The sequence below is a fragment of the Scyliorhinus torazame genome, chromosome 1 (genome assembly GCF_047496885.1).
Source record: "Scyliorhinus torazame isolate Kashiwa2021f chromosome 1, sScyTor2.1, whole genome shotgun sequence".
Lineage (NCBI taxonomy): Eukaryota > Metazoa > Chordata > Chondrichthyes > Carcharhiniformes > Scyliorhinidae > Scyliorhinus > Scyliorhinus torazame.
Genome location: NC_092707.1, coordinates 300855513 through 300868624, shown reverse-complemented (window position 1 = coordinate 300868624; position 13112 = coordinate 300855513). Strand labels below are relative to the sequence as shown.

Below are 13112 nucleotides of genomic sequence, written 5' to 3'. Positions count from 1 at the left end.
CCGCATCGAGTTTCCCCTCAGAGAGAATAGCAAGCAGAACCGTGTCGGCACTCAGTATTCTGGGTGTCTTTATTTTTGCTGGTTTTGTTCCATTAACAATGTGGGTTTATTTTACCCTTATTCGCTGCCCATCTCATCTTTTTTTTTGGCATCTGTGCAAATACCATGCCAAACATCTCGGCGCTGTGACAGATAAAAGTGTCCTAGGATCTTTGGAAGTCGGTCACGATTAAAGCCGTGTTCAAGCGGGGCTCTGTTGAAAGTTTGAGAGTCGTCTCGATGTGAAATGACAAAGGCGAGACTGGCCGGGTTGCGGCGTTGGGCCCCGGGGCTGTTTGCTCTCTCTGGTCTCACATGTTGGGTCCGTGGGTTTGTTTGGAGCTGGAGAATAAATAGCGCGATCTGGCTGAATGTTTGCTTTGCGTGTTTAACAATGACATTCTCCTAATGAATACTACCCCTTTGTGCACTTTTACTGCATCAGACTCTCATTTAGTAAGGAGTAAGTATTCCACAGAAAAGACAACTGCCCACTTCAGCTCCCTCTTCACCGCGGAGATTAGTATTATTTGAAGATCTAATTCTTGGCGTGTAATCCTGGTTAAGATAAATCGCCAGTTTACTCATTGGAAATCTTCATTCCGTCTCCCCGTGTCTGCGCGGGTTTCACCCCCACAACCTAAAGATGTGTAGGGTAGGTGGATTGGCCACGTTAAATTGCCCCTTAATTGGGGAAAAAATAATTGGGTACTCTAAATTTATAAAAAGGAAATATTCATTCCAGCCTCATTCGATGAACCCCGGCCGTGTAAATCTCTAATTGGAGATTCTTTACTGGATGATGAACTAGCTGGAGATAATGAAACTTCTGTAACGAGCTAGGTGACCGGTCCCCCCACCAGTTTGCAATAACGAGGCTGGTTGAGGCCTCAAATGCAAGGATCATTTGCAGGCAGCCTTTATCGCACACCAATTTCCTCCTCACCCACCCCACCATCCCCCACCCAAAGCACACTATTAGTCAGGTGTTGCGCCGCGTTTCTGATTTTCGCACTTATGGAGAAGACATTCAGTCCCATGCATGGCACAAGTGTGGGGTATCAAGTTGAAGTCCTAAGAAAGCTTTGCAAGAAGTCCTTACAATTCAGATAATTCCCTTGAGCAAACATTCCAAACCAACAAGCCTACCAACTTTGTGCTTCGCAAACTAAAATAAGATTTTCATGAATATAACTAAAATCAGGATTTTCATGAATGGGAGGACGATTAAAATATCAGATCGTTCAGGTTAGGAATTATAGATAAGGGTACATTAAAGTCGCATTCATTGGCATGCGGGCATTTTACTGATTTATAAAAACACTTTTAAGATGAAAATTGAGGCTAGTTTAGCACTGTGCTGATGAACTATTCTGATACTGACGGGCCATTGAATTCCCCAAATGTTCAGTAAAGAACTATTATAAAACGTGATTAGCGTTGCCTCGGCATCAGTTCCCCACCATGGCATTGCCAGAATGATCCTCTCCTCTAAGCTGTTAAAATGTTTCCCTCTTTTGACATCTTAAATGTTTTATTGACCGATTGCTTCGTCATAAAGATCCCTTTTGTTACCCACAAAGTTATCAGCCAAAGTGAAGCAACGCTGTGAATTACTTTTCTATTACAATTTTAATGCTTTTTTCCCAGCGCTGCGCTCCTAATGCATTTTCAAGATAACATGAAGAGAAAAGAAGAAAATTCATGGCGACCAAACATAACACAATCTCGTTCACAGAAAAAAACAGGTGGCGAATAGCTCGCAAGTCAAACGACGTGGATCAAAGACACATGTATTGCTCAGCTGAGTATAGTCCAGCCAGGGACTGCTGGGCCCGGTGAGAAAAGTCGAAAATAATTTTACTAGAAACCTGAAATGTAAAAAGCTTCTGGCAGCAAATCAACGCCTGGTCATTTCCGAGTTGGCAAATTAATGCAATTCAGAAAATGCAGTGAAATTGAGCTTCGTTTTACTAATACATGTGAATGGTTACGGACTGCAACACTGGTTTCACAGAAGAAAATGATCGAACAGGATTTTGCACACTGTTGGATTAGACAGCAACAATTCTTCATCCCTCCCAGCTATAGGAGGATTACAGATTGTGCCTAAGGCCACCTAGTTTAACGCGATTTTCCTCGAGAGCTCCGTCTAAATGATCTACATTTTCAACTAACAGGCGTTAAAAAAAAAACGTTTCTCCGAGTGAAGTATCAGGTGAGCGCATTGATTGTCTGAAAAATCAGGTTTGGTGAAAAATACCAGTTTCCCTCTAGCTCCAGAGAAAGGGAAGTTATCAGCAAGTGTCTTCCTCCACAGGCGCGGAGCATTTCCAGTTTTAATCCCAGAGTTTCCACATCTCCCGAGATTTTATCCGTGGCCTTTTGGTCACTTTAAAGAATTTTGCTACACTATTATCCATATGCTTCACCCAGGTGATGGCCATGATCATTGTCGAACAGTGCGGTCCGTGGGACCCGTTAATTATCCATTATATGTTTGATCCACTATCTTGTTTTTTCTGCACCGTTCGTTCGGGAAAGACCGTTGCTTTTGTGACCAATGACAGTGTCCAATGCTCGGACTGTAGCTGAGGTTGGATTTAAGTCACTGTGTATAGAAATTACGCTTCCTGACAACCTACTTTTAACTTCATGGCATGATTTATTTTCCTAAGTAATGATGTAGCTTTATATTTTCTTTACAATAACTATTTTACAATAATTTCCTATTTTCTCTAAATTATAGTTAAGAGGAACACGCTATGAACACTGAACCATTCCCATTAAAGCATCTGACCATTCAAAAACAAACCAGGCTAGAGGGGCGGTGTACTGAATTGACCATCTATACAGAGACATTGCGCGCAATCTAAAAAACAAGTTCATTTTTCCTGCCATTCTTTCGGATTTCCCACGGAGTATAAACATCAAAGTCCAAAAAAACGGTCGGAGGGTGGGGAACTCGCAAAAAGTCCTTAAATTAAATAAATGGCCTGCGGTAGGCGAGGAGTGCAAGTGCTGTCACATGGATGGGGGAGTGACTGGAGTCCATGTGGAAGTGAGTCTGCCGTGTGGGGAAGCATCGTACTGGCTGTCGGACATCTCGAGGCCGGTTCCAGTGTCGTAAAGGGGCGATCCTGAAGAGGTGGCGCTCACTGAATGAGCCAAAGACGGGTAATGAGCCGGAGAACCCCGCAGGAACTGTGAGCTCAGGCCGTTGGTCATGCCCCCAGACTGGGATACTGGGGTGATGGTGCTGTTACTGACTGACCACAAACTCGGGTATTGGCTGAAACAGAAAAGAAAGAGCCAAGAAAGTTAGGAAAAGCCGTTAAACGTTCGAATACTGTCATTTGGGGCACGGGGCTTTCATCCAAAGGTGGTAAGTACCCAGTAGGAAAGCGACTAGGTCATCAAGTGTAAATAACCTTGCTATTTTGTTAAGTTACAAAGTTATGTGCCAACGCTCACTAAATCTTCAAATCGGTTGAATATGTTCAACCATCAATGTTGACCATTAAGGCACAAGCCATGATCTCGCAGAGAGATATTCAAACAAGGAATCCTTTCTTAACTACATTCCATATTCCTGTGGCATTCTCTATTGGACAACTACAGTCGCTGGATTTAAAACAATCTCATTTAGAAGAAAACAGAATTCTTCAAGGAAACGAATCTGACTGAAACTGCAGAAAATCTCCAGTGAGATCCTGGCTGTAGGCGGCTGTGGGCCGCTTCAGAAACCTCTTGCTTTTTTAAAATTTAGAGTACCCAATTCATTTTTCCAATTAAGGGCCAATCCACCTACCCTGCACATCTTTGGGTTGTGGGGGTGAAACCCACGCAAACACGGGGAGACTGCAAACTCCACACACCCAGTGACCCAGGGCCAGGATTCGAACCTGGAACCTCGGCGCCGTGAGGCAGCAGTGCTAACCACTGTACCACCATGCTGCCGTAGAAACCTCTTGCCTAATGGTGGCGCAGTGGTCACCACTGCTGCCTCACAGCGCCAGGGAGCCAGGTTAGATCTCGACCCCGGTCATAGTCGGTGTGGAATTTGCACATTTTCTGCGTGTCTGCATGGGTCTCACCCTTCAGCCCAAAGATGTGCATAGTAGGTCGGTTGGCCACGCTAAATTGGAAAATAAATTAGTTGGGCACTTCAAATTTATTTTTTGAAAGAGGTAACCTCTCGCTTCGGTTTCCAACAGAAGAAAATGCTCATCCATTATTTAATGTGCCCCCCGCCCCCTCCCCCCCTCCCAATCGCGTCTCGGCCTTTTGGCTAAAATGAGCGTGAGGTCAGGTGTAATGCCTGGATCTGGTATGTCTCTCTTGTGGGGACCATGAATTGGATTCAATTTGAATTGGGTTTTGGAGCAGGCAAGGAGCTGGATTAGGGGTTTGCCCCTGTCCACACTCTGAGCTCTGGCTTTGTAACTCTGATAAAGTAATAATTTTTTAAAAAATATTTCATGTACGGGCTACATGGGCATTGTAATTTATTGGAAAGTGCAATACAACATCCCCCCGTTCAAAAAGTACTTAGTTGCTGTGACAGATATACGTTTGCATTTTGTATTAATGGATTGTGGTTGGGGACATGGTTTGCTTTGGTACCACATCTGCCCATCATTGCTTTTCTCCAAACAATTTTGTGGGAGTGTGGGGAGTTATATATATTTAATTCACATGTCAACACGGATGAAATGAATCAGTGGAGCCAATGTGTGGAGCCAATGTTTAGGTAATTTCGTGGTTTAATTTCTATTTGCTTTAGGCAGCAGGTTGAAGTCTAAGTCAATAAAATGGTTTGGTAAACAGTGTTAAAGTATTAGCATTGGGGATTTGGTAACACTTGGGATTTCTAAATCCCCCGAGAAACAGACGACGCTTTTGCTATAATGAAAAGACCCCGTCGAAGTTGAGATACATTCACTAAGGTTGTACTGCCAATAAGTCCCATACCTAGAGCTGGGAGCAGTACCAGCGTTGTGTGTCATAGGCAGCATGCCGGTATGCGTGGAAACCTGCAGACTGGACCAGTTGTCATGGTTGGGAAGCATGGAGAGACAGGCCGAGGAGTTATCCGGATAGCCAGCTATGAAGAAAATCCCAGCAAATTAGTAGTGGCACAGTTAGCAAAACTGAACATAGCAAAGAGTGCAGCAAGTCTGCATTCAATTAAATCATCTATAAATTATGACACTGTGTGAAACCTGTTCCAGCCATCAGAAAATTATTTTTATAAGTTTGGAAACAAAAAGTTTATTAGTTAAGAACACTATGATTTTCATAAAATGGGCTTCACAAAATAGCTCACATCTTGCTATGTGCCATCGCGTTAGATATCCAAATAAACGGTCCGCTTGAAAAGACGTATAGAACTGTATTTACCAAAAAAAAAGCCTTACCCAAATCAATCATTAGGTACTTTCATGTTTAAACCTTTGTAAAGTGCAAGAGGGTATGTAATATGTAATGAAGGTTATAATAAAGCTATGCATAAAAATAATGGTTTACAGTCAGTAAAATTAAAATAGTGGAATCCCTACTGATTTCACCAACCTCTTTATCCATCGCAATCATTATCTAGATTTATTGATATTATTGCATTTAGCTTTTTTAGAACTTTCCCCGACATGTTTTTGTCCACTCTGTATATCTCGGTGTTAAAAATAGGTCCGGTAACACTATCTTCTGCACTTACATTTTTTATTTCATTGTACCTTTAAAACTTTGCATTCCTTTTCTCGCTCAGTCCCTTCACAACCAGCGGGGGTTCCAAACCAAAGCTTACTCACTGCTTAATTTCCTCCATCCAATTTCTCCTCTCGCCCTCGGTGTTAAATCATCACCTTAGCACACCCCCAGCCCCAATCTCTACCAAGGTAATAACTGTGGATCTTCACCTTATTTATTTTCAAAGATTGTTTTATTCTTTCATGGGATGTGGGTGTCTGTGGCTGGGCCAGCATTTGTTGCCCCCCTCCCCATTTGCCCTTGAACTGAGTGGCTTGCTCGGCCATTTCAGAGGGCAGTTAATAGTCAACCAGATTACTGTGGTTCTGACGTCACATGTAGGCAGACCAGGGAAAGACGGCAGATTTCCTTCCCCAAGGGGCATTACATGGGTTTCTTTTAAGAGAATTGATGATAGTTTCACGGTACCTGGAGCTGGTTTTCACAGCTGCCCCGATGAAGTTTGAACCCATTTCTCTCGCGCATTAGCCTATGCCTCTGAGTTACTAATCCAGTGACATTACCTAAATGCACTGACCTGACCTCCTAAAACTACCTGCATAATAGGTGACAACGGTATCATAAATTAGGTCCAAGCACTGTTGGGAGTCACTTATTGAAGCGTTCTATTCAGATGCGATATAATGACGCTTTTTAAATGCATTAGTATGACAAAAGACACTATTGGCCTTTGATATCCAGGACCAGTTCAACGTTTTTACACCAAGCGACCCTTTCATGGATATCCTTTTCACAACCACTTCAAATGATATCTGTTATATTTTGGAGCAGTGTTCCACTTACTGGGGGAGTTGTTTCTGTGTGTGTATGGGCTGGGATATGGTGCAGAGCGGTGGCTCCTGAGGGTGGAGTAACGTTCGCAGCCATGAGGAGTCGAGAGTGAGAGTGGTCCTCCAAACTGAGCGTGAGGGTTAGAAGGAGGGCACAGCGTACCTGTACCAGGCAGAAACCAGCTACCTACTGGGCGGGCAGAAATAGACATCCAGTCAGAGACAAGAGACAAGAAACTGCGCTCAGAGGACATAGATAACATCGATCTAAAATAACTCTACCCTGCCCAAAAACAAAACTTACATTGGGAATATCCAGATTGCTGACTGTCAACCACGTCATCTAGCATTTCCTTGTGATCGCTTCTGGACAAGAAAAGTCCATTAACAAGAGCACAAATTTGTTCTTACACAAAGTATTGTAACAGAATACCTTCTTAGTCTCACCTCTCTTTGGAATCAAGGAAGGCTTTTGCAAACGGGTTGTACTTAATCTTAAGAGCTGTGATCTGTGAGGGGGGAAATAAGATTCGTCAGCTTTATATCAGTGTTAAGTTACTCTTGGGTAATGTTTTGCTGCGGTTTACATTTGTTCATCTTCAGTGTTGGCAAGATACGGTGAATAAAATGCAAAGTGACCTAAGATTTTACGGATTGATTAGAGTCAGCGCCTATCTACATTTTAGCATCATCGCAGTTTCAGGACGGCCCGCGTTTATTGGTCACCCGCATTAATAATACTTCTTGATTCCGTCCTGGTCTTCTGAATTTCTGAGTTAGTTTATTGGCGAGGTGTTTACCTCCTCATTCTGGTAGGCTGTCACGGCGATGAACTGAGTTTCCGGGAACGAATGACTGCTGATCATTCTCTGCGGTCCCCCGACTCGCACGATGTGAATTCTGGGCTCGTATTTATGAAGAGAGTTCAACATGATCTGCAATGAGCATTTAAAACAAAATACAAGGTCGGTCCAGTAGACATTTAAATAACGTCGACATTGAAACGTCGCTAGATACTGTACAACATAGCTTTCCCCGTGAGGAGAGTGTTTCAGAGAGTATACCAAAACCTCAGCATCCGACCTACATTGGGAAATATTTGAAGCAATCGACAGGATTTAACGCTTCAACATGTAAATCAACAACGCCATTCCAAAGCGTTGTTACCTCCTATTTTACACGGATTTCATTTGGAATTTGAAATAACTTGGTTTAGTTCATCTTTAGCTAACTCTAGAAAGTTTAGTACACCCAGTTGCTGCCGTTATATTTCTCCCGTTTTCAGGATATTGTGGAAATATTGTTAAAGTCAGGGGCCATCGCGGAATATCATCGGGCAGCATACATAAAGTTAAAAACCATAATTTTAATTCTCGGTATTATTTGCTGTAATGGCCTTGGCGTTAAATAGTTACCCTATGCCGATTGACAGGATTAAAAACTTCCTTGTCAAGATTGTGGAGAGCGCGGACATTTTGCAAGACATTATACCATGAACCCAGATCTCAGCCTTATTGAAAGAAAACACGGCAAGCAGTCGAGTTGGAAATCGCTCTGAATTGTTTATCAACCGGGAGGAATTAGCTCTCGTTCAGATTTTGAGAGACTGGCCAAGTGCTGGCGAGTAATGTTTCACAACCCGACACAACGTACCTGTCCTCCGCCGTTGAGTTTGTTGGTGAGTTTGACTTTACTGAAAGAGACGGGCGCCTTCATCCAGTGCGCCCCGAAGTTGGGAGAGTCCGGGTGGATGTACACACAGCTCGGGGCCTGAGGCTCCGGTTTGCCACCGGGAACCCACTCTCCGTTCACATACTTCCAGCGGTGGTTATCGGCCGCCACAAAGTCCAATACAAACGAGTACATGGCGTTGGGATCCAGCCCTGACACATTGACTTTCAGCACAGGGAACATTCTCCTGGGAACAACAAAGAAACCCCAAAGAGGTGAAGGAGAAAGGGTGGAGGGTCCTCGTTATCAAACTCCCGAGTCATTTGCCTCCTACACGGAGCCTGAACAACTCTATTATCGCAAGCGCCTCTATTATTGGTCCCACATCTAATTGCAATATGCAGAAGAAAAGTAGTCTCACTCCGACATGGAGAGGAAAACACAAAGTCTGTCAGCTTAAAGCGGATGCTCTGTGTCGCTCTAATTATAGAATCTACAAAAAAGAACGCGAGTTATAATTTGACCCATTTATTGTCCCATAATATTAAAATCTCGGGCAGCACGGTAGCACAGTGAATAGCATTGTGGCTTCACAGCGCCAGGGTCCCAGGTTCGATTCCCCGCTGGGTCACTGTCTGTGTGGAGTCTGCACGTTAGCCCCGTGTCTGCGTGGGTTTCCTCCGGGTGCTCCGGTTTACTCCCATAGTCTAAAGACGTGCAGGTTAGGTGGATTGGCCATGCTAAATTGCCCTTAGTGACCAAAAGGTTAGGAGGGGTTATTGGGTTACGGGGATCGGGTGGAAGTGTGGGCTTAAGTGCAGACTCGATGGGCTGAATGGCCTCCTTCTGCACTGTATGTTCTATCTCCCACAGCGAGAGAATCAGATGGGAATCCCCCAGTGGGGATTACACTTACCTGCCATTCTTGGTAACGATCATTTCGTTCGTTAGTTCCTTAAACTTCAGCCACAGATCCAGGTCTTCCAGGTTGACTTTCAGCTCTCTCTCGGTGGGGTCTCCTTTCTCACTTCCAGCCTGCAGCTCACTCTCCACCGCACTCAGAAGATGGTCCACGCGGTACTGGCCACTCTTCCCACTCTCTGTTGCACTGGAACTCATTGTCCTAAGAGCCCAGTGATTTCTCCCAGTTGATTCCTACTGTAACGGGTGCCTCTCGTAACTATAATCCCTTTTACAATCTCCTCGCTGTTTCTCATCCATCCCAATAAATACTCATCCATTTGGGTGCTGACGTCAGGCAAGGGGTTGGGTGGGCTCGGATTGGTTGTCCTGAACTTTGATCTCAGCGGTTCTGACTCTGATTGGTTAGTGGCGGCCATATCAGTGGAGCTGGTGAAAGCCTCTGAAGTTCCAGCCAGATGTAATTCCCAGAAGTTAAATAGAGCTATTTTATGCAAATTTGCAAATGTTTACACCTATATCAAAGCATGGGGTTCAATGAGGAAATGGCTGCTAGGATATAGAGTCCTAGTCTTCTAAAGTGTCTAATCTGTTTGTCATACAATTTTCACACATATTAGGACATGTAAACACTGATTTAAACTGAAATCGGAATATATCAGTAATGCGAAACATTGGATTGTTGGAAATATTATTAACGGTCAATCAAACTGAACGATTTGTTACCAAAATACGAAAAATATTACTCAGCTGACAAGAAATATTAATTTTATCGGTAAATTACTACTTCTGTTGTCAGTGGCAACTTTCCCTTTGTAACTCCAGCACTCTCTCAATGCAGTATTACCGAAGGTAAGATTTTACAGACATGGGCTATTGACGTATTCTAAATGTCGAACTCAGCCCAGATCCGGGGAGGGGGGGGGGGGGGACCAAATCCAGGTTCACATTGAAGAAAATTATACCCGATTTAGAGGAGAGGCAACTGCTGTGCTCCAAAGTACAGTACCGCCGGGCTAGTGCCCACTGTTTATGACCTTTCTGTGGGAGCGATACATTCAGAGGTTTGAGGTGACAATAACCAGGAAATGGTCAAATGGAACCGTTAATCGGGTTGCTCCGAGAACAATACTCTTTGAAATGACCTACACAGTAGACAGCAAAGCAGTCACCAAACCTGAGGCTGCGGTTATGTGTGAGGGGGAGTCTAGAAATTAAAGGAAATCTGTAGCATTCTGTTTGCAGTTTCTGTATTATGGACATGGCCAATCAATTAAAGCAACAACCCAAATGTTAAACTCTGTTTCTCTCCCCACGGTTGCTGAGTTTTGGCAGCACTTTCAGAGTTTTATTTCGGATTTCCAGTACCCGCAGTATTTTTGTTTATATCTCTGCGTTCAGATTGGGAGAAGATTATTCTTTAATATCAGTGATGTGGAAAACAAGTTAAACGTGAATTCTGTAATAATTCGCAGTTTGCCAGTCTCCTGAAATGCCAGTGTTAAAATAATTTATTAGCATCGTCATAACTGCTTGAAGTTTAATGGAAGACTGAGGGTTAGGGGAACAGGGATGTGCTTTCGATGTCTAATGCACACCGGATGGGTGATTCGACGGCGTTTGGAGGATATGGGAGGAAAATGATCCTCGTGGATTAAAGTTGGTGGGGCAGAAAGAAAATCTGGAGGTTCACTCGGCATCAAATGAAAGCGGCTCATTGTGAAATGAGGCGGATTTGCATGCCCCTCAGGTAGAAACCCGGAAACGTTTTTTATTAATCAGCAAAAGGGGAAGACAATTGTTTTTTTTGATCCGATTGTAAGTTCAGGCTGGTTCTCAGGAGCATATACTTGAGGGGCGGCGAGAGAGCTTTAAACTGTGAACTCCAGTGAATGACAGTGTACAGCCCCCAAAACATCTTCCTCCAGCCCTTCCACATCATCACTATAAACACTGGTCAGAGAGAGGGAAACATTGATCTCACTTGAATTGTTTCATACCCAGCCTGATACCTCCCGGGTACCCGATTCCAGTGTTAATGTAAGCCTACTTGTGACAATAATAAAGATTATTATTTTAATGATGGCACAGCGTGACCAGATGTCAATAGACATTTCATATTAGAGTGGAAGTGGTGGCGACTGTTTTTGCTTTAGCTTTATATTACTGAGGCAAATCGACCCAACTTTGATCTGAGAATGTCGGTGATTTGCATTTCACTATAAATGTCGCCTCGCATCGATTGTTACAAGGTTCACTATCTGCAGAGAGTACTGTGGAATAATTTCAACAGGGAGTCATGTGAGTTGTTTCAATTCAGTGGCAGGTTATTGAAAAGGAATTGCAAGGATTGGCCAAATTATGTGCGATATTTCGAAAATTAGGAATTATATGTTATTTGCTTCTCCCGGAAGACAGGACCGTGGGATGTGTATTTAATGACAGAAATTGGTACTGTAGCAACTAAAACTCTACTTAAAAATGCCTCTTCGATATCAGCCTTAGTTCGAGTTCTGCCCCTTTAGATTCCCCGGCTGGAGAACTCCGATCGTTATTTTTTTAAAAGTTAAAATAAAAGGTCTCTGCGAGGGAATTCCCCCTTATTCCTAGACCTTATTCATATATTATCGTCTATATTTTGGTATTTAACCAACCACCGAGTGTAGTAGGCCTTGCGCTGAAATACAGTATGATACACTGTTTATTTGTTAAAAGTCTGGGTGTTCCTTTTTTTCCTGTCCATGTTTGGTTAATACACTGAAATGTCTGCATTACATGTGACAATATCCAAAGATTGCAAATTGATTATGACCATATCCATTTGGCTGAGGGTACCTGTTGTCGGGTCTCTATATCGAGGGATCAGACAACTCAAAGATCCTTTCTGGCGCTGAACAATTACATCATCGGATTCCTTCTACAAAGATTGGCATAAGATTTGGAGTAATTGAAATAGTTACCGGGTATGTGTCAAATTCAATTTGTGCTGGAAAAGCTGACCAGTCATTGCGTGGAACGCCAGAACCAGGAAAAAATCTTGCGATCCACTAGCAACAAAAATATTTTTTTTAAAAGACACAAATTCGTTCCAAAATATTTGAAGTCATTCATGTATTTTCTTCCAAATTTATTGGCAAATTTTTGGCGCTCGCCGTTATTAAACTGAAAATTATCCAACAACTTGCAGCGAATTTCGTCAATCGAAGTACACCCTAAAGCGAACAAAACTACACAAATGCTCGAGTTGGGTACAGCGATTTGTTCCTGGTCTCCTCCGGCAGCGACAACTTCGAACACAGTCATTGGTATTATGACTGGCTTCATCGCATTGAAATGCTGCCATAATCCAGTTCTGTAGACAAGGACCAGAAAGTTACACATCTCCCTTTCTCACCCTGCCAGAGCGATTGCCGAGGAAACATATAACGATAAGCTGCTAATATTAGGGTTCTGTTCACCAATAATAACAATTTTATTCGATAGGTTTTACAAATCAAAGATAAATAGTAAGAGCCGATCCTAATATCAGTGTGGTCACGTTACCTGAATAAGTTACAATTCAGAATGGTGCCACATTAGTGGTAATGACTTTAAGTAAATATACTTTTTTTCCAAATATACCTCATTGAGGAGCTCGAAATGATAAGTTCCAGCAATCAATCCCTTGAGGTGTCGTATTATAAGAGCAGATTGTGTGGGAAGTCATTAGGTTTGCCCTGTAGGACAGTGGACATCCACTGATATCAGATATTTGAGGGGCTGGTTTAGCACAGGGCTAAATCGCTGACTTTTAAAGCAGACCAAGGCAGGCCAGCAGCACGGTTCAATTCCCCTACCAGCTTCCCCGAACAGGCGCCGGAATGTGGCGACTAGGGGCTTTTCACAGTAACTTCATTTGAAGCCTACTTGTGACAATAAGCGATTTTCATTTTCATATTTCTC

The 13112-nt window shown here is 43.1% G+C and overlaps 1 protein-coding gene across 4 annotated transcripts; it reads right to left on the bottom strand.

The window, feature by feature from the left end:
- Nucleotides 1-1652: 1652 nt before the first annotated feature.
- tbxtb (T-box transcription factor Tb) lies at nt 1653-9434 on the bottom strand. Of its 4 annotated transcripts, none has more exons than XM_072507746.1 (8): nt 9166-9434; nt 8232-8496; nt 7379-7513; nt 7026-7087; nt 6883-6944; nt 6592-6768; nt 5014-5146; nt 1653-3331 (listed from the first exon to the last, which is right to left on the bottom strand). In XM_072507746.1, the coding sequence occupies exons 1-8, from the start codon at nt 9366-9368 to the stop codon at nt 3064-3066; spliced, it is 1305 nt and encodes a 434-aa protein (XP_072363847.1). In that variant the 5' UTR covers nt 9369-9434; the 3' UTR covers nt 1653-3063. The 4 variants fall into 4 exon arrangements, with proteins under 4 accessions (XP_072363847.1, XP_072363849.1, XP_072363848.1 ...); XM_072507748.1 differs by having other exon boundaries at nt 6592-6765; XM_072507747.1 differs by having other exon boundaries at nt 6883-6941.
- Between the last annotated feature and the right edge of the window lie 3678 nt (nt 9435-13112).